Genomic DNA, 18362 nt, shown 5'->3' with positions numbered 1-18362 from the left:
TTTTCTGAATTTTCCTTGCTCCGAAAAGTTTGAACGTGTAAAATGGACTGAATATAAAGAACTTTGTATTAAAAAAACGAGGCATGATGTTTATTTTACGTAATCAAGGTATATCATATTTAATTATCGCGAAAAAATGAATATAATTCTCAACTGACGATGGTTCTCCAAATTCTGGCCTCCAAAATTGCCCCTCCACTCATCAAAGTCCCATTAAAATCCCCCCCAAATGCTGGCAAAGTTCAATTTACTCGAGTGTAAACCTATGCAATTTTTTATCCTCTTGCCATTGTCTCTGAAACCCACTAATTGTTGAATTACAGCTTTTTTCTAAAACATAACTTTTTGAGCTGAAAATTCAATACTTGGGCGAAAAAAAATCATACGATACTTTATGAAGAACGAAAATGTTGGTTGGAGACTAAAGAATGGCGGAAATACGGCCATGTTCAAAAATACGTACCAGATCCAAGAAAAATTGTAAATAATTTTCGAAAAAACAAACATAAAGGTAAATATGTCCTCTTTAAAACGCTGTTTGGAACGTTTGATTATCTTTATTTTTGAGTCCGCTATTTAACTTTTAGTGCGGCAAGAAATTTCGACTGGTGTACCCAAACTTTTGGTTGGCGGTGTATATTCAAATTTTTTAGACTTTTACAGAATCACCGATGGAAATGATCCGTCATCGGTATTAAATGCAAAGGATAAAAGAAAGGCGCAAAAAGTACTGTTAGCTCTTTATTTATACTAGCTTACTGCACTATCCATAGGCTGCGCACAAAACATTGTTACACTTTTTGGTAGTAATTTAACTCTGATTGGCTTCAATTCAAATTCTTCATTGTCTATGGAAAACATTTTGCTTTGTTCCTGTAATAAACATTTCACGTTTAACACATGTCAACATTCCAGGGTTTAAACTATATGTAATACAATACATGACTTCGCATAGTTGTTAAAATTCTCGATTCCCTTTTTTAAAATTCACAAGGGAAGTTCGAGTAGGGATAACAATATGATGTAAATATTCACTCACCGGTTTTGAAACAGTTTCACGAGGTCGTAATTCAATATCCTTCGCCTCAATGGTTTGTTTGTTGACAGTTTTGTGACCATCTGCTCGCTTCCATCCTTCCTTAACAAAATCTAAGTAGCTCACGGTTTCTGGACCTATTGATCGAAGATTGTTATAATATTTTGGATTTGTTGATGTGAAGATTGAATGATAGGTTTAGCTATTCAATGGCTACTTTAACTCACCTAAATGGACTTTAATTGCTGGCACACTATGATCGGTTGGAGAGTCCAGATTACTGGTAATCATTTTCAACTCGGTTGTGACTATTGGAATTTCATGAAGAGATCCACATTTTTCATTTATCACCTTACTATAATCGATTTCTAAAAACGATATTTATTGATGAATATCAACTTTTAATTACGCCAAATTTTACTTATCTTTTATTGTACTATGTAAGTGTGCATCTGATTGGTACTGAGAATACTTTTAGAGAACAATTGCTATCGATATTACCAAAAGATGCACTCCTCGTCCTTGGAACAAAAGAATGCCACCAACGTCTGTCACTGGAAGATGAATGACTACTCTGCCTGCTGTGGCGACAACGAGAGCACCCGTTGCATGGTTCTGAGTATCGTAAATCAGCGCTACAGTCCCAGGTGAGGTCACTTTTGTAACCATTGAATACATAAGTTGCATATCTGTAATATAAGAGTTGATTACAACCGAATTACTGGATCCTGCAATTAGATTACTTGTAACTGAAGTTCTAGCAATTGGTGCAAATCAATACATGGCTGAAGCAACTTTTTCATCTTATAAGCTTTTGGCCATGTCAGGAAATTTACAATACACCAAAATTGTACTGTTTACCTACGAAGTGATCCCCAATACCAGTATTTGTTGGCTTTAGCATTTGCGTCTCTCCATGCACCCCACTCCACAGTGCCCACTGCATAAACTGGTTTGATAATATTCTCAGGGTCTTGCTGTAAGATTGAGAATAAATGTTCTAAAATTCAAACAGCAAACACTGTGAAAACTTACAATTTACCCGAGTTTAAGGTCTGATGATAAAAAAAAAAAGAAACAATTCGCAAAATGAAAAATTAGCAAACACCAAGTGACCTATGATCGGTCTAATTAATTACCTCAAGAGGCTCAATTTCGATAGTATCAACTAATTTAGTAGTGCCTCTGACAACAGCCATGGTAGCTTCAGCCATAGCGTGTATCTGTGGCAAATCTGTGTATCCATTAAACAGTGATTTTGCGACATTGTTGGTCTGCCCGAGAGGTAAAATGCCAATTGGGCATTGCTTGACTATCTCGACATCGGTGTTGCACCTTCGCATCACCCCAGTAACGACATCCGACAATGACCCATCGCCACCTGCTACAACTATGGCATCTGTATGAGAATTCAAATTCTCAACTATACTTCGTGCTTGGCCCTCAGATTCAGTTTGAATGATCGTTACAGCTATTCCAGCAAGGTGTAGCAGTGGTGCGCAATACTTTTCTAACAAATCCTTTGCTTTTCTAGATCAACAGCGTCAAATGGTAACGATGATTACATATCGGTTCCAGAAATCTGGAGCAGTTGTTATATATCGCTGGATCAGTAAAATATTTTATATGAAGTGCTTCCATGAAACTTTAGTAGTAATCAAAATAATCTTGTCGCTGACACACCAATCATATGACCATAGAATTTGAACATACCTTTTGTTAGCCGCTGGATTTAAAATGACAGTAACGTGTCGCGGTTTTAAATTTACCGGCAGTGGCATATCTCCATATCTGACCGCATCCTCGCAATACCTTCGCATCAACTGCTCTTTGCTGAAATTTTAATTTCAACAGCATCGAGAGGTTAATCCGTTAAGGTTATGTTTGTTTGGTAGAAATAACTTCCAGCTTGACAGGCAAGGAAGTACTCACTTATAAGACTCTATGCCATAGGACCCACCATACGATATCGCAGCTAGAGCGAAGGTGGATTTTTTCCAATTATTTCTTATAATTTTAAAGAACTTAATAATTCGGGCCATAGCCTATGTTTAAATGCCAGTCTCGGCGTCCGGCGATAGGCGAAACCGCCACTGATTATGAAATAAGGAAACACGGTGTGCTCTTTGGTGTGCTTCGTGTGCTTTAAACAGAGATGCGCAGTAGCAAGGTCACGTGATAGCCCCTGCATGACGCCAGATAATTATAGTTAGATATAAATGACGTCATGTGGGGGGGCACATTTTCAATAGCCGAAACGACAATAGATGCGCAAGAACACACCTTGTTTCCTCAAAGACGGTTCAGTCATGACTGGTTGCGAACCATAGCACAGATTCCCTATCCTCCAACTACCTACTGAACGGTTTAGAAGATCGAACTCGACTGCAATGAGTACTGATTTTAAACAGCGTGGCCAAAATCGTCACCGCTGAATACGCAAATTGGTACTCTCATTACTCGCATCGCTCGCATTCACGATTAGTGGCCCCGGTAGTTTAAGCTGTGATTACAACTCTATACTAATAGAGATCGGTGACTGTGATCGTGTCCGCGCGGTTTCCGTTTACACGTGACATTAATACAGCGTATCACAGACAACTTATAGGAATCTGTGGTTTAATGCGAGTCGGTAGGCCTTGCAGTATATTTCAGTAATTTCAAGTGATAATGGGTAAAGGTAGAAAATATAGGCCAAAGAAGAATTTTGCTGAAAAACGCCGCGATAAACAGAAGGTAAAAAATTTTTCAGAACTGATGCGGTTTCTGATTTGATTTGGAGGTTAAGTTTACGGTATTTCGATATTGAATTCCGCAAATGTCACTAAAATTCATCCTTCTACCCTCCGCAAGCATGTTGCTATTAGAATTAATTTTTATTGAATATTTGACATGACAATTCTTTTCTCTGGAAGCTGTACATTTTTTACCCAACAGCAACTTACAATCGCTGTGACAGATGGATTTTCGAAATAGATTATAACGAGCTAAATCAACTTGTTGCAGAACAAAGATGAATGGGATAAAAGGCCGCAGAGATGCTATGAAGAAATAATCAGGGAGAATGTTGATTTTGAAAATTATTACAAAACCCAAAATATCGTTCCTAGCGAAGAATGGTACATTTTTATGAACAAGATGCGGGAAAACCTGCCGGCCGCCTTTCGAATAACTGGTTCCAAGGCAGAAACGAAGGCACTGCTTGATATAATTAAAGGGGATTTTTTCAATGAGATCATCAATATAAAACGAGAAAATGAAGAGGAAGAAGTCAAAGAGAAAGAAAAACTTTATCCAAAATGCCTTCCATTTTATCCAGATTCTTTGGCTTGGCAGCTTCAGTTGACTCGTAAGGACATTCGAAGGTCTGAGGCATACTTTAGGCTACATAATTTTTTGATTGCTGAAACAGCTAGCGGTAACATAAGTCGCCAAGAAGTAGTGAGCATGATTCCTCCCCTCGTTTTGGAAGTCAAACCTCAACATAAGGTTTGATTTTATCATCATTTGCTGATACACTTATGAAGTAAACCAATTCCTTCAGCTGAATGCATTTCAATCAACTCTAAACGTTTGCAATCTTTCAGGTTCTCGACATGTGTGCTGCACCAGGTTCAAAGACAGCTCAGTTAATTGAAATGATACATTCTGATGAGAGCAACCCACATCCTGGTGAATATATGCTTATACACAATGAGATCAAGTCATTTTAGGAATAGTAGCAAGTCGGCTTTATCATTTTTGCCTTTTTTTTTCCTTCCATTAACCAATAGTTTTGCTACTTTTCTTGAATTTCTATTGTCACCGCTAGTTGTGGAATTTAATACTTTTTACAATGTTATCCATGTGTCCCTTGTCAACAGAGGGATTTGTAATTGCCAATGACGTGGACAACAACAGGTGCTACATGTTGGTACATCAAGCTAAGAGATTGAACAGCCCAAATATTCTGATTACAAATCACGACTCGTCAGTAATGCCTAATTTCAATGTTGCCAAACCAGATGGCACGACAGAAAAGTTAAAGTAAATAGACTTGTCTCAGAAATACCTTTCCAATAGCATATCTGAGTAATACACTTTTCGATTCCATTCAGGTTTGATAGAATTCTTGCTGATGTACCTTGCAGCGGGGATGGAACAATGAGAAAAAATCCAGATATTTGGTGCAAGTGGAGTCCTGCGAATGGAAACAATCTTCATGGGTGAATGTTTACTTACTTTGCACGAATTTTCTCGCATAGCCTTAAAGTTGAAATTAAATTTTGTCATTCATCGTTTACTTCTCGAGTTTTCATGAGTCAAACAAATTCTTGTTCTCCACTAGAATTCAATACAGAATAGCCCAGAGAGGACTGGAGCTCTTGGCAGTTGGTGGAAGAATGGTTTATTCCACATGTTCTCTTAATCCGATAGAAAATGAAGCTGTTATTCATAGAATACTTACCGAAGTTGGTGATTCCGTTCGATTAGTTGATGGAAGAAATTTAGTACCTGGTCTGAAATGCAATCCAGGTTAATATCATCTTGCGACCTGTATTACCTATCTTTGAAACGACTCAATTATTACTTACAATTTATAAAAGCACCCTCAATAGTTTTTAATTTCGTTTTATTCTCTGCATTTATTCTGATAGTAATTTTTTTGTTTGTCAGGTGTAAGCCATTGGACTCTTGCATCAAAGAACTTACAGTACTACAAAACGTGGGAAGAAGTTCCTGAGCAATGGCAAACTCAAATCCGACCTCATATGTTCCCTCCAAATGCAGCAGATGTAGATAAGTTTCACCTTGAAAGGAGGTGTGTACTCCTGAAATTTTTGATATTCGTTTTCTAATCCACTGGTAAGCTGCAATTCAATTTGTATAAACTGAACGCTTTCAGTATGAGGATATTGCCACATCATCAAGATACCGGTGGATTTTTTGTGGCAGTATTGGAAAAAGTTAAACCACTTCCATGGGAGAATAAAGAGGAAAAAATGGAAGTAGGTTCTGAAAAGCCGTCAACCAATGATGCTAATACTGAATTGAGTTTGGAAGAAGAAGCAGAAAAAGAAGAAGCAAACCTCAAAGCTACTGATGGCAAAAGGCCGTTAGAGGCAGAAAAAAAACCGTGGGGTCCTCAAAGAAAGAGGAAAAGGATGGTTGGATACCGTGAAGATCCTTTTGTTTTTTTCAAAGGCGATAAGGAGGATGTCTGGCCATCAATCAAGTAAGTTTTAACAAAAGTAATAGGAATAACGGAGTAGAGATAATTTGAACGTGTGATGAATTTCGATGGTGAAATTGAAAAAAAATAGTGATAATACTCTTTCAATTACAGAGAGTTTTACAATATATCAGATAAGCTGGACCCAACATGCTTGTTGGTGAGGTGTCACGAGGGGAAAAAAAAGAACATATACTTTACCTCACCAGCTATACGCGATATCGTAAAATTGAACGAAGCTAAAGTGAAGATGATCAATACAGGAGTGAAAACTTTTGTTCGCTGTGACAATAAAAACATGAAGTGTGCTTTTAGACTCGCTCAGGAAGGATTAAACAGTCTCTTTGACTATATCGGCGAATGCCGAAAGGTTCGAATCTCAAAGGACGATCTAGTGATGCTTTTACAAAATGACAACCCCAATACTCCACCTGAGATATCAAAATTGAGCCCAGATACACAAAGTCGAGTCCAAGATTTTGGTAGACATTATACTATGTATTTAAAGACTTACGTCTTACCTTAAACATTAATTTCTAGTTGGAATATCTTTCAATTTAGCAACTGGAAGCTGTGTACTGATTTATAAAGAAGAATTAATCGAAGAAGACAAAAACTTGAATCCTTTGGAGTTGGAGATGGTTGGGTGGCGAGGTACCATGTCGTTGAGAGCCTACGTGCCCACTCATGACGCAATACATTATCTTCGACTCTTAGGAGCAGATTGCTCTAAATTTGGTAAAATTTTATCAGACATATCATGAGAAACTAAAATGTGTAAATTCGTTAATATTTCGTATTTGTTCGATGGTAAAAAAAAAAAATAATAAGAATAAGAAGTTACCTATACAGCAGTAATTACCGTTTTCTAATCTTTACATACAGAAAAGAATAAGTTCAAAGAGAATCAGAATGCAGAGACATCTAACGTAGAACTCGACAATGGGGAATCTATGGAAAAAGACGATACGACTGCAAATGGAAAAGAACTGGAGGATAATAAGAATGAGGAAGAGTCAAGCAACAATACATCTTAACAGACGATCTTGTCCATATATCATTTGTTATCTATGAGATGCCGACTGGGAAAAAGCATATTATTCCAGGTTTCAATATTGTTGAATTTTGACAGTTTTTCGTTAACTTGACAGTCAATATCGTTTGTTTCTATTCTAAATTCATTTAGTTTTAATATTGTATTCTAAACTTTGAATTCTATTTTTTAATCGAATGAATGCAGGATAGTAAAGGATAAGGCAGAGAAACTTCTCCATAACGTTCAGAATTTCGTATATGGGATGTTTTTTAAAAACAATAAACTACGTGATGATAATTGATAATGACAATGGTTTTTTCGTTATTCACTTTCTGTGAACAATTTTTAGGAAACTGTATTACAATATTAACAATGTTTCATCCTTAATTGATATCATTTGAGCACAAATTACCCTTTCGAATTATTAATCAGCCTGTGTTGCTGCTCACAATATTTGAACAAGCGTAAAGGTACGTACGTATGTATAATTATGTACGTGCAACTGCGAGAATGTTATAAAAAGTTTATGAGCATGGTCGGAAGTGTTATGAATTTATGAAATGAAAGTACCAAATCGGTAATTTCATGTTGGACTAACAATAAAGTTCTACCTAACATACTGAAAAGCGTTGTGCTTCATACGTCTCAGTTTTCAACAGTGAGTATTCATAAGGTCTGACTGATTTCCCTGTCATTCAACTGTGAGAATAAATAACATACATGTACAACGTACGAGACGGGATCTACTGTAAACGAGATATTTTAATGTATACGTACAAATATAGCGTAGAAACATTAAAATTCTATAACAAATACATAAACTATAAAATAAACAAGATTCGAAAACTCTTCATACACTACTATACATGAGGCAAAGGTTGACGCTAGTAATCCCTGCTAGTTGGCGAAGTCAATTTTCCGCCAATATTTTGCGTGTTCGATGGGGATTTCGAGCCTGTAAAAATAATTGACCAATCTTCACAGTTGGAAATTTTGAAACGTAAATTTAAAAAAAAATTAAATAAATATAGGTAAATACCAATGTCACGCGACGATAATATAAGTTTATACATCATTCGTACTTTTCTTCGTTTGCTTCAACTAATATATTCAACGTTAACTTACAGCTTTTGTTTGTCTTATTCCGCGGATTATTTGTACAGGGTTGATCTCCCATGAGATGATCTCGCCATTTATTCCGATTAATATGTAACTGACATAGTGGACATCTTTCGCATCCTTCTATTGGCTCTGCGACAGCGTACAGACAGATTATGTATTTTGCGCATGCGAAATTTTATCTTAAACCCATATATCTGGAGGAACAATTATACTCACTAGTACATTTGTCACTTTTTGAATGTCGCTTCAAGTCTTCTATGTGTACTGCTTGTTTACATGTATCACATTTGCTGTAATTATTTCTCATATCGCATTCGTCTGGTAAAGAAATTGTTTTGATCATTCGCATGTTCTGCAATTTATCTCATTTCAACCTTTTTTTTTTTTTTAGTTTTGTCACAGATTTTAAATACACATACTGTGTATACTCACTTAGTAAATGTAGGTTGACGTACGAAACTTCGACAACTTGTTTACAAGCCTCGCATCTCGTCAACATTGGACAGCTCCTCCAATAATGTATATTCAAACCTTCCTCTGAATATACCTGACCTTTCGACAAACAAAATATGCACATCCTGAAAATTAAAGAAAAGCATTCTTCGATCAGTTCTGCCAATTTAAGCAGTATTTTGTTACATTGAGCAAGATGTCACAAACATTCCGAATAACTCATTTGCTATTCTGCAAAACTCAGAACTCGATATACTAACAAAAAATACTAACTTGTCCCCTTTGTGATCGCTGCTGTTGTCCGACGGTGATGTAATGCTGATAGAACTACTAGTACTAACAACGGGACTAGACCTTGGCGGAGATTTAGCAATGCTAGCTTCGTTATTTTCTACAAGCTTTGTGTGAACTGGCGTCGTGGTTTTCTGACTAGTTTCTAGATCTTTCTTTCTCTGTGAAGAAAGAATCAAAAAACCAATACGTTGAGAGTTGGTGAGTTAATACAACAAAAATTTTGCAGATTTCCTACGCGCTTATAACATTATAAATGCGGAAAGTAGTTACCTGAAGATCGACTAGATCAAATTCATGGAATAATTGTCTGTAAAGGAGATTTCTCCTAGTGATATCATCGTCTGGTGGTAGCTGCTTTCTCACAAGCCTTGGATTTACTTTATAAACCAATACCAATACTCTTTCCGATACTTTTCTCACAGCTTCTGCTGGATGATGCAGTCCAGACAGGCCAAACTCCGACAATGTTCGGCAAGTCAAACCGCTAAACGGATTAATTTGAAGATTACCAATTACGTAATCATCAATAATTGTAACTATTTTATCTGTGCTCAATCTCACCTTACCTCTGTTTGTCCGTAGATATTCCGTGATTCAATATTAGCTGCTCGACCATTTCTAGTCTACTCAGAGCTAATCTTTGATGCGTACTACTGTTCACAGGCCTGCTAAGATGGACCGGTATAATATGCAGTTCTCTGACACACTTGCAGTCTGCCATACTGAGAATAGTGTGAACAGCCATGTTATGGATCCTTGGAGTAGTATCGCCTGATTTTGTCAGGAGCTCTGGCAGCAATCGATCTACACTGCGAGCAATTTCAGCAGATGATACTCTGAAGTAAGAAAAAATAAACTAATGAAAAGAGGTATGTCACTCTCTATAAGGGAGTGAGTATCGTCAGCTATCAAAGTAAATCACATTTTTTTATTTTCGTAATAAAGTTTGTTGCTGATAAATTAACTCTTTGTGCTTACCGACCCACAGCAAACTCGGTGAAGAATACCCTGATTAACTGAGCTGCTAGACTGTAGACACTGAAAACTTTGTCTCTAAGCGCTCTGTGCAGCAGCAAAATAGCCGCCCTTGCTGTTTTGTTTGCTGAATTTTTTGAAACTTCAGAATCAAATGTCCGCAATTCCTCTTTGAGTTGCATTAATCCCTCTTCTTTATCAGTAAATTGCTTGGAATAAAATTTTTCGACCTAAATAAAATGAAGGGGTTTGTGATTATAATAGGCCTTATTGTTTGAAAAATTTTCAAACGGTTGAAAATGTAACTGAAGATAAAAGAATTACCATTTCCATTCCAAAGACGGATATTGGTAGCGCAGCCTGTTTCTTCTCTCTGTCATTAAGTTTCGATGTTACTTTTGTACTGTCTGTACTGTCCAAGTGACATTCTCTCGTAAATTCGTTTGTATGTGAGCTAAAAGAAGGTATTAATTTTAATAATTCTGAATAAACAACACTATTTTTTGGATACTCACTGCCTTAGCGCAGGTATAGTTCGTTCCTCGTAAGCCTCGTAGCTGGATCGAAGCATTGGTCCAGCTGACTTGGTTTTTCTTCTGAGAGAGCCCTTGGTGCAACCATTTGTTCTTTCTAATACACCACTTGTCGGGTGATCCAGCACCTCTGGTCATATAAAATTGATTTATAGCAAGAAAGGCAAAAATGTATCCAAAGAAAATAGCTAATGTGGAAACCACTTTTATCCACAAATTTATAACTGCGCCAAGATATCACTAATATTTCTGATGACTTGCGAAATTCTTCAGAATGTAGAAACAGTAAAGCTCTTCTTCATATAGACCATTCAATAACTGGTTCTATCTGTTGAATCTTAGCATTGTTTTCCATTCTTACCCGGACTACTAGGCTTTTGATGAAGCGGTGACGGTGGTTGTTGATGGGCAGGACCGGTAGGAGACAGGGCACCGTCTCGGCTTGGCGGAACGACTAGTCTTGGTGGCGAAGTAATGTCTTCAACCACTTGAGCTGCCGTTGCGGATACAATTGCATCAGCTGACACCGGCTCTTTCCCTTCTATGATGGACTCGTCATTTTTTTCCAATGGCTAGGTGGATAGTGTGACAATGTTATTGATTTTATTTTTGACAGCTTACGGATGTTTGCAGAATTTCTTGTACTGTCGAAAATATTACGTACGCCATGAACTTCGAGTAAATCTTCAATTTCTAAACTTTGATAGACCTGCTGTCTGTACTGCTGCGCTTGAGCCTTCTTCACTTTTGCCTTATCGTAATCTTCCAGTGCGATAGCATATTTCTTTTCCAATTCATATTTACCAAGACGTTCCCCGGCTTTCCTTAGATTCTCCATAGCCACTTTTAACTTTGACGCGTATTCAAATCTTTCTTCTAAAGATTAGAAACAATGATAAAATTGTAATAATCAGGAAGTAATTCAGAAGTACTAACATTGAGATACACAATGCATGTAAAGTAGGTTCAAAATATTATTTATATTAATTCTATTTGTAAGATTGAAGTATATTCAAGACTACCTTCAGCCGCCTGCAGCTTTTTCGTTTCCATTTGTCGTATAATTTTCGCCACTTCACGGTCAACGTACATTTCAAAAGCTAGGTCATCATAGGGTGAAGTGTAGTGCGGGTTGTAAGGTGCATCACCTTGACCGCAGTATTCCTGGCCGTAGGGTTCACCAAGGATGTTTATCGCTATTAGACCCACCTGAAAAATATAAATATAATGCAATAGGCAACCTGATCGAATTAACACTACCTACGTCAAAGTCTGTACTAGATCTAGCAGAGTTTGTAGAAATTATACTGTGTAAATTTATACTTATTCACTGATGAAAATTTCTTTTTTGTTACTCTGAAAAATATCTGCCATTTTTTACCGAAGTTTAACAAATGGACTGAAAGTTTGTAAACTGGCCCGTTAAAATATTGCAGTAAAATTTTACGATTTTGTGGTGTGAGGAAATATCTTTTCTTAAAAACATAGAAATCGTAAAATGACGAATATATATACATAGAACGTCTAAGAATTTCAGTGAAAGTCAAAATGTTTTTATCTCTGGAAATCACGGGCTGAAATCTTTAGTTGACTGAATTTACATTTAACCGGTACATATTGTAATATTTTAATGCAGCTTAGTAATTTCAGAGAAATTTTTGTTTATTATTTGACTTCACGATTTTCGAAAAAAAAATACCATCGAAAATATGCCGTATCAGTTTTCAGATTGTCTTTCAAATCGCTTTTGCTAAAATTCATACCTATAGTAAGTGAGTTATTATAATTCAAACGGTTTTAAATCTTTCAAAGATTTGCGTAGCGCGTGATTCGGGAATATGATAGTAATCACTTTCAAAATTGAATTACTCTGAACGTTTATCGATCGATCCTGGACTTGTACATACGAGGTTCCATGCAGACTCGCAGTCACTGTAGCACTCTTTGAAAAATAGATTAGTCTGGAACTTAAAGAGTAGATATTATAGTCCACACGGCTATTTTGAAAATTATTTTAGTGCTGTGCCTGAAAAAATATATGACTTTTTCTTTTCTCTTAATTTCACGGTTTGGACGTATTATTTTAAGTCGATTGATTAATTCATTGCCAAGATGAATGATATGACATTATCTACATCTCCAGTGGGTAGGTAATGTAAATATAAGATTATTAAAACGACCTGAGATGACAGAGCGTCTTGGCTCATCCTTATAGCTCACAATTTACTTGTAACGTCATATACGTGAATAAACGTATATATTATACTACATAGGCACGTATTGTATGCTTCCTCACCTACGATTAACATGGTGTTTGTGAACAAATTACTCACACGATTAAAATTTAGTAACCATAGGAATAGTTGTGATGTAAAAAGTTGGCATATTTAACTGTGAATCAATGAATTAGAAATGTGTGGAAATTAAAGTACAACTTTCTTCTATCTTCACATATTAATATTTCTTGAGAAGAAAGTCTTACACGTACTGATCTCGAAGCTATTTAACTTATCGTTAGTGAATTTTTATTCGACTAATCGAACAATTGGTATGTTTAAGATAGACTGAAAACGGAATTTGGCAAAAAGGTATCTTTTTTTTTAAACCGTGACAAGATTTGCTTCTATTGTTTCCATTTTTACAACACCGATGTTATATTTGATGAAAAATTTACTGTATGTTTGGCTTTCAGGTGGCAATAAATTGACAATAGCTTTTATCGGTAAAAGCAATGCAAAATTATAGCAGTTTCACAATCACCGCGTAGATACGGATGTACGTATATACCTATATAGGTACGCGTGATATACCTTATACGGTTGAATGAATAAATAAGAATTAAATTGCAGGCGTGTCGTCACTATTGCTACCCATGGTCATTCGTAATCTTAGATTTGTCCGTCGGTATAGCGATTACGCGTAGACGACTGTTCGCGGTAAATTTAACGATAAGTGAAATTTCATTTCAACGCCCCCGCTGCACTTTGTCGAGTTTACCTGCTCGTGAACATTGTGGGCATTCTTGTGCGGTTTATGCAGCTTGAGTTTCAAAGTGGCAGCGTCGGTTTCGGGAAGAGCGACGCTCTTCAACTCCCTGCTCTTGTATAGAGTCGATGCGTTATCGGACAACGTAATGTACCCCAGATAATTGAAGTCCGTTGAATTTGTACCATTCGTCTCCTGTGACGTCCATATCTCCAATTTCTCCGCTGAAAGAAAAGTTTTTTTTTTACTTCAGTTCTCTACGTCCGTAGTTCGTTGAGGTTCAAACTATTTGTGTTATAATTTTGATCGATGCCAAGTACCCTTTGATTCTTTTGACTTGACTTTCGCGAATTTCATAGATAGAGTTCGTTAATTATTCGCAAAAAATTCAGTTGCTTCATTTGTTTTATGCTGCGTGTGAATTGGACTCACGTATGAGGTATTGATGAGCCAAAACTTGTATTCTCGAGAGCTTGGTCGGCCCGTGAAGTCTAAGAACGAGTTCTTGAGGGTATCCACATCTTCGACCGCTCTGCCACCCGCGCACCGTCGGTCCGTGGACGTTAAGCTCCAAGGAAGAGTGTCGATCTTCCTCACCTGCAAGGAATCATGCTTTAACTTCCACATTCAGAATCAGAATTTCTGAAAAGAATCTTTATTTTTAGCTAAAAGGTTTTTCGCCCGCTTTACGTTTTTATATCATGTATGGTAAATATTGTGCACAGATGTATTTCTGTTCACAGACGTAGAGAAAAAGTACCCGGTCGATCGGGAAATGAGAAAACGGTAGAACTAGGAACGATGATGTCGTTGATAAATATTTAAGATAAGTGAAAATTCGTACATAAAGCTGAAATTCATTGAACGGTAGTCACGTGATGTGGACAGGCGCTTATTATAGTCTATGGAACACATCGATTTCACCATTTAAAACTCAATCCGTAGCAGAAAGAGAATATTATACATATATCAATAGAGTAGCTTGGATAACTGTAAAACTGTGTAACCGGATAAACCTGACAATTAATATTAGATCGTCTTAATCCAAAACTAATGTCAATTTTGGTACCTACTTTGATATAATTGAAATTCATCTTGAACACTAATTTTAAAGAAGGATTTTGAGGATGGTGGAAGAAAATGTACGTGTATATATGCAGATGTAGCTATGAATCAATGTGAGAATAGAGGTGCACGTGGAAAGAGAAAACGGCATGCTTTTTTTTTGTTACACATTCATTCTTTTACGCTCCCTGTCAGAATATGTCTCTGAATTTTAACATATCAAAATGTTTGCAAATTCCGGCTTGAGAAAAAACGAGGCCGGTAATCACGAAACAACTTCTTTCAGGCAGACTCCAGAACCTCGTGACTGCGGGAAAATCAATGTCACCAAATCTGTGGCTGATATAAGGGTTGCATCGAGAATCCTCACGTCTCATGACAATCCCAAAAGAAATTACAAACCATCGTACCTATAATGCGAACCGATGGAAAAGTTTTGTGGTTGGTTCATAGTCAATCTCTATATTTAATCTTCTTTTCAATTTTCGAAAATCACAAAAAAAAATTTTACGAACTTGCAAGTTTTTACTTACTCGTGGCATAAACAACGGTGAATCCTATTTTCCTCGGCATTATGGACGGATGAGTGAGGGTTCCGGGCGAACCGTGAGACAAGCACTTTATAAGCCACTGCGACAACTTATACGGTTCGAAAAGAAAAAAGAGTTAAAAATAGATAACGAATTTATCAATCAAAACAGGAAATTTGAAAACGCACAGCCATTTCAAAGCGCAACTTGGGGCTGACTGGTACGCCGTTGAGGCCAATCATCCCCCTTTCGTTCCGTTCAGTACGCAACCCGTCGTACGTCGCTGCGATGCGGCGGGTCATTCGCGAGCAGACTGATCGCAAAGGCAAAGTTCAGCTCCAGAACGGCGCAAGCCGACGGACCGCGGCAGCACCGTGACTATGGACGTTTCTCCGTCCGATGTCTGTATCTTCCTGTCTACAGTGTGGCGCAAAAAAACCCCGATTCTCGAGCCTAAGAAAAATTATTCATACATAACGCGAGCATGTTTTACGCATTTTTTCATGCGTATTTTCCGTGCACAAAGTACCCGTTCTTATGACGGTAGAGTGAGTCGGCAAGTGCGCATTCGCGGAGTACAGAAAAGACCACTTTTGAGTCACAGGAGTAGAAAGTGGTCTTTTCTGTACTGCGCGCATGCACTGTCGCAAACAACTCTGACATTACGCGGCCCTAACCTCAATCTCGTGCTTCGTTAAAAAATGCGTAACATTCTTTCGTTATATAAAGAATCGTGACCAACAAGGAGGCAGCGGTCTTTTCATATCGCATATTCGTAATATTCGACTTAGCTACGACTCATATTGCAAACTTATACACTCGGCCTGAAAAGACCGAGTTTGCCTCTTCGTTACACGATATACTGTTAAAGAAAAAAGAGATTTTATTTGTATAATGCATATTGCGTAAATTCGCATAACATTCGGATACCAAGAAACTATAATATATTGTATTCGGTCGACTGTATCGGCATTGATTTTTAGAATAATGTACATACATATGCAGTTTATACGTTTGGAAGGGTGGTCTCCATGTCGAGTGTAATTAGCAGTTGTCACGTTGCCGAGAGTCAGCAGGAGTGTGCTCCCCATTCTAATTACCTAATTACTTGCGAGAATCGTGGGGCTGTTGTGATAAAATCTTGAAATTTATTTTCATTTTCACTGTCGCCTGATTTTGAAGTTATCTCGACCTTTTGTGGGTTATGGAATTTTTTCTACAGGTCTTGTATTCTATAAGATAATCTAGTACCTAATTCAATAGCAAATTAAAATTTTTAAATATCAGACCCGTGTAATAAGATCGTAATATATTTGAAAGATAAATGTGAGTTTTCGGCGTCTTTTCATTCATTCTGTCGTTCGCAATTATTCATATTTTAGAAACATTTTTATTCTTACAAATCTCATACCTAAATTGATTTGGCAATAGGAGAATCGAATTAATGCGACTGAGACATTTTCTTTCTTTTTCCGACGTGGTCTGTAAATCTTGTCCAACTCCAGAATAAAACAATTTCAGAGTTCTTGGAACGGTTGAAAAGTGAAATAATCTCTGCAGCGGATCATGTTTCGGGCCAAATCGTTGCGGTAGTAAACGCTATTGTAACTGATCGAGCCAAACTGTAAAATGAGCTGTCCTTTTTCATTGATACTACATAATGTAATCCAGTCGACCAAAAAACAGCTCTGTAATCTTATTCAACAGTGTATCGTGTTGATAATGAAATACTTGACGAACTTGTTTTTGTGGGAGAGTGGCGCAACACGAATAGTATAACTTTTTGGTCCACCCCGTGTTCATACATTTTGCGTGCGACCCGTGTGGTATATGCTTCCCTATCAAGCATAAGATATATATCGCGAATATTCATAGAAGACGGGACAAGTTTTTAACTCGAGGAACGACAGAGTCATTCAGCACGAAAAATATACTTATCTATATCAGATTTCGCTATGTGGGCAACTATACAATTTCGTACTACATGACCGCGGAATGAAAGCGAGAACTATCATTTAAAGAGGTTTATACTTATAGCTTGCGGTATTACATAAGTCGTGATATGAATAAGTGAAAATACATGTAGAATTATGAAAATAATTTTTTGTTAAATACTTATAATTTATCCAGTGACAACAAAGTGATTGAAATCTTGTTATAGTTATACATGCTATAAACGGCAAATACCAGCTCATAACTGGCTGCAAATCTCCGAAGCATGTCTCTGAGAGCTCCAATTGAAATTACAAACTGTTGAACACAATGTGCGGGATCGTTCCTTTTTTCTCTTGTATATAGTATGTATGGATGTACAGGAGTTTCGGATCAAATTCGACATCTTCGGTTAATAATTCGGATGAAACGCTCCCTGTAATTTCGTAATGGATCAATAAATGGCAGGCACGTGACGTCAGAGGGTGCGCCGAGGGTGCGGCGGCTCTTATTCCCGACCAGACGATACCTACCTATGTTATATCCATGTATGTCCACGCGTCTGTGCAATTGTAAGCCATGATGGACTTGGAGTAAAATCTATTTTCGATGGGTTGAAAAATACAATTCAGAGAGTACAATTTACAGGATCTCAACTTTTTATTACCAATTACAACACGTACATTACAGGCATGGTCGTTTCGTTCAATTTTGGTAAATCTATGCAATCCTTTTGCGATTCCAGGATGAGGACCGGTACGCTAATCACTGATTCACAACAATACACGAGATGTAACGAACAGATACGTTATCTCTTAATTGAGCTGATTGAAGATCTGTAACAATGATCAACAGATACCTTACATAACGACCAACAAAATACCTACATATTTTCTGCTGGAAATCTGTCGTAAAATAAGTTTCTCGTTATAGGTATGGACACAAACTGAATTTTTCACAGAGACTATCACTCATTGAGCCAAGCAATCCAATAAATAAATTTGGCAAATAGCAGCGCATTGTAATTTTCATTTGAATATTTTCCGTATCCTGAGAAATCTAAATATACCGCGAGAAATTGTTTAGTTTCTGTGTTACCGATCGATTATCGAATTTTGTCCCAAATCGACGTTGCCTTCAGTCGTTAAGATAGGAAGCCCAAATAGATCGTCTTCATGATATCGTCCCA

At 37.1% G+C, this 18362-nt stretch overlaps 3 protein-coding genes across 4 annotated transcripts; 1 reads left to right on the top strand and 2 right to left on the bottom strand.

Annotated features, from left to right (window-relative positions):
• Positions 1–728: 728 nt before the first annotated feature.
• Positions 729–3457, bottom strand: LOC107223978 (acylglycerol kinase, mitochondrial). Its single transcript, XM_015663870.2, has 8 exons — positions 2969–3457; positions 2750–2869; positions 2176–2566; positions 1898–2013; positions 1538–1725; positions 1264–1404; positions 1040–1173; positions 729–873 (listed from the first exon to the last, which is right to left on the bottom strand). The coding sequence occupies exons 1-8, from the start codon at positions 3076–3078 to the stop codon at positions 751–753; spliced, it is 1323 nt and encodes a 440-aa protein (XP_015519356.1). The 5' UTR covers positions 3079–3457; the 3' UTR covers positions 729–750.
• Positions 3458–3586: 129 nt separating this feature from the next.
• LOC107223982 (tRNA (cytosine(34)-C(5))-methyltransferase) lies at positions 3587–7588 on the top strand. The gene is made up of 11 exons (XM_015663876.2): positions 3587–3772; positions 4043–4525; positions 4624–4708; positions 4900–5062; positions 5134–5241; positions 5364–5551; positions 5693–5837; positions 5922–6251; positions 6363–6730; positions 6810–6986; positions 7134–7588. Exons 1-11 carry the CDS (start codon positions 3707–3709, stop codon positions 7283–7285), a joined length of 2265 nt encoding a protein of 754 aa, XP_015519362.2. The 5' UTR covers positions 3587–3706; the 3' UTR covers positions 7286–7588.
• A 440-nt stretch (positions 7589–8028) lies between these two features.
• On the bottom strand, positions 8029–15533 carry LOC107223984 (centrosomal protein of 104 kDa). Of its 2 annotated transcripts, XM_015663877.2 has the most exons (16): positions 15245–15533; positions 14079–14243; positions 13659–13870; positions 11684–11870; positions 11326–11537; positions 11023–11233; positions 10644–10791; positions 10453–10582; positions 10132–10358; positions 9720–9989; positions 9424–9637; positions 9133–9311; positions 8839–8984; positions 8623–8724; positions 8410–8535; positions 8029–8239 (listed from the first exon to the last, which is right to left on the bottom strand). In XM_015663877.2, the coding sequence occupies exons 1-16, from the start codon at positions 15282–15284 to the stop codon at positions 8169–8171; spliced, it is 2640 nt and encodes an 879-aa protein (XP_015519363.2). In that variant the 5' UTR covers positions 15285–15533; the 3' UTR covers positions 8029–8168. The 2 variants fall into 2 exon arrangements, 1 of the variants encoding a protein (XP_015519363.2); XR_006903300.1 differs by lacking the exon at positions 8029–8239 and having other exon boundaries at positions 8623–8758.
• Positions 15534–18362: the final 2829 nt, after the last annotated feature.

Source organism: Neodiprion lecontei, chromosome 3 (assembly GCF_021901455.1).
Source record: "Neodiprion lecontei isolate iyNeoLeco1 chromosome 3, iyNeoLeco1.1, whole genome shotgun sequence".
Classification (NCBI taxonomy): domain Eukaryota; kingdom Metazoa; phylum Arthropoda; class Insecta; order Hymenoptera; family Diprionidae; genus Neodiprion; species Neodiprion lecontei.
The sequence above is the reverse complement of the archived record's forward strand: the minus strand, read 5'-3'. Positions and strand labels throughout refer to the sequence as shown.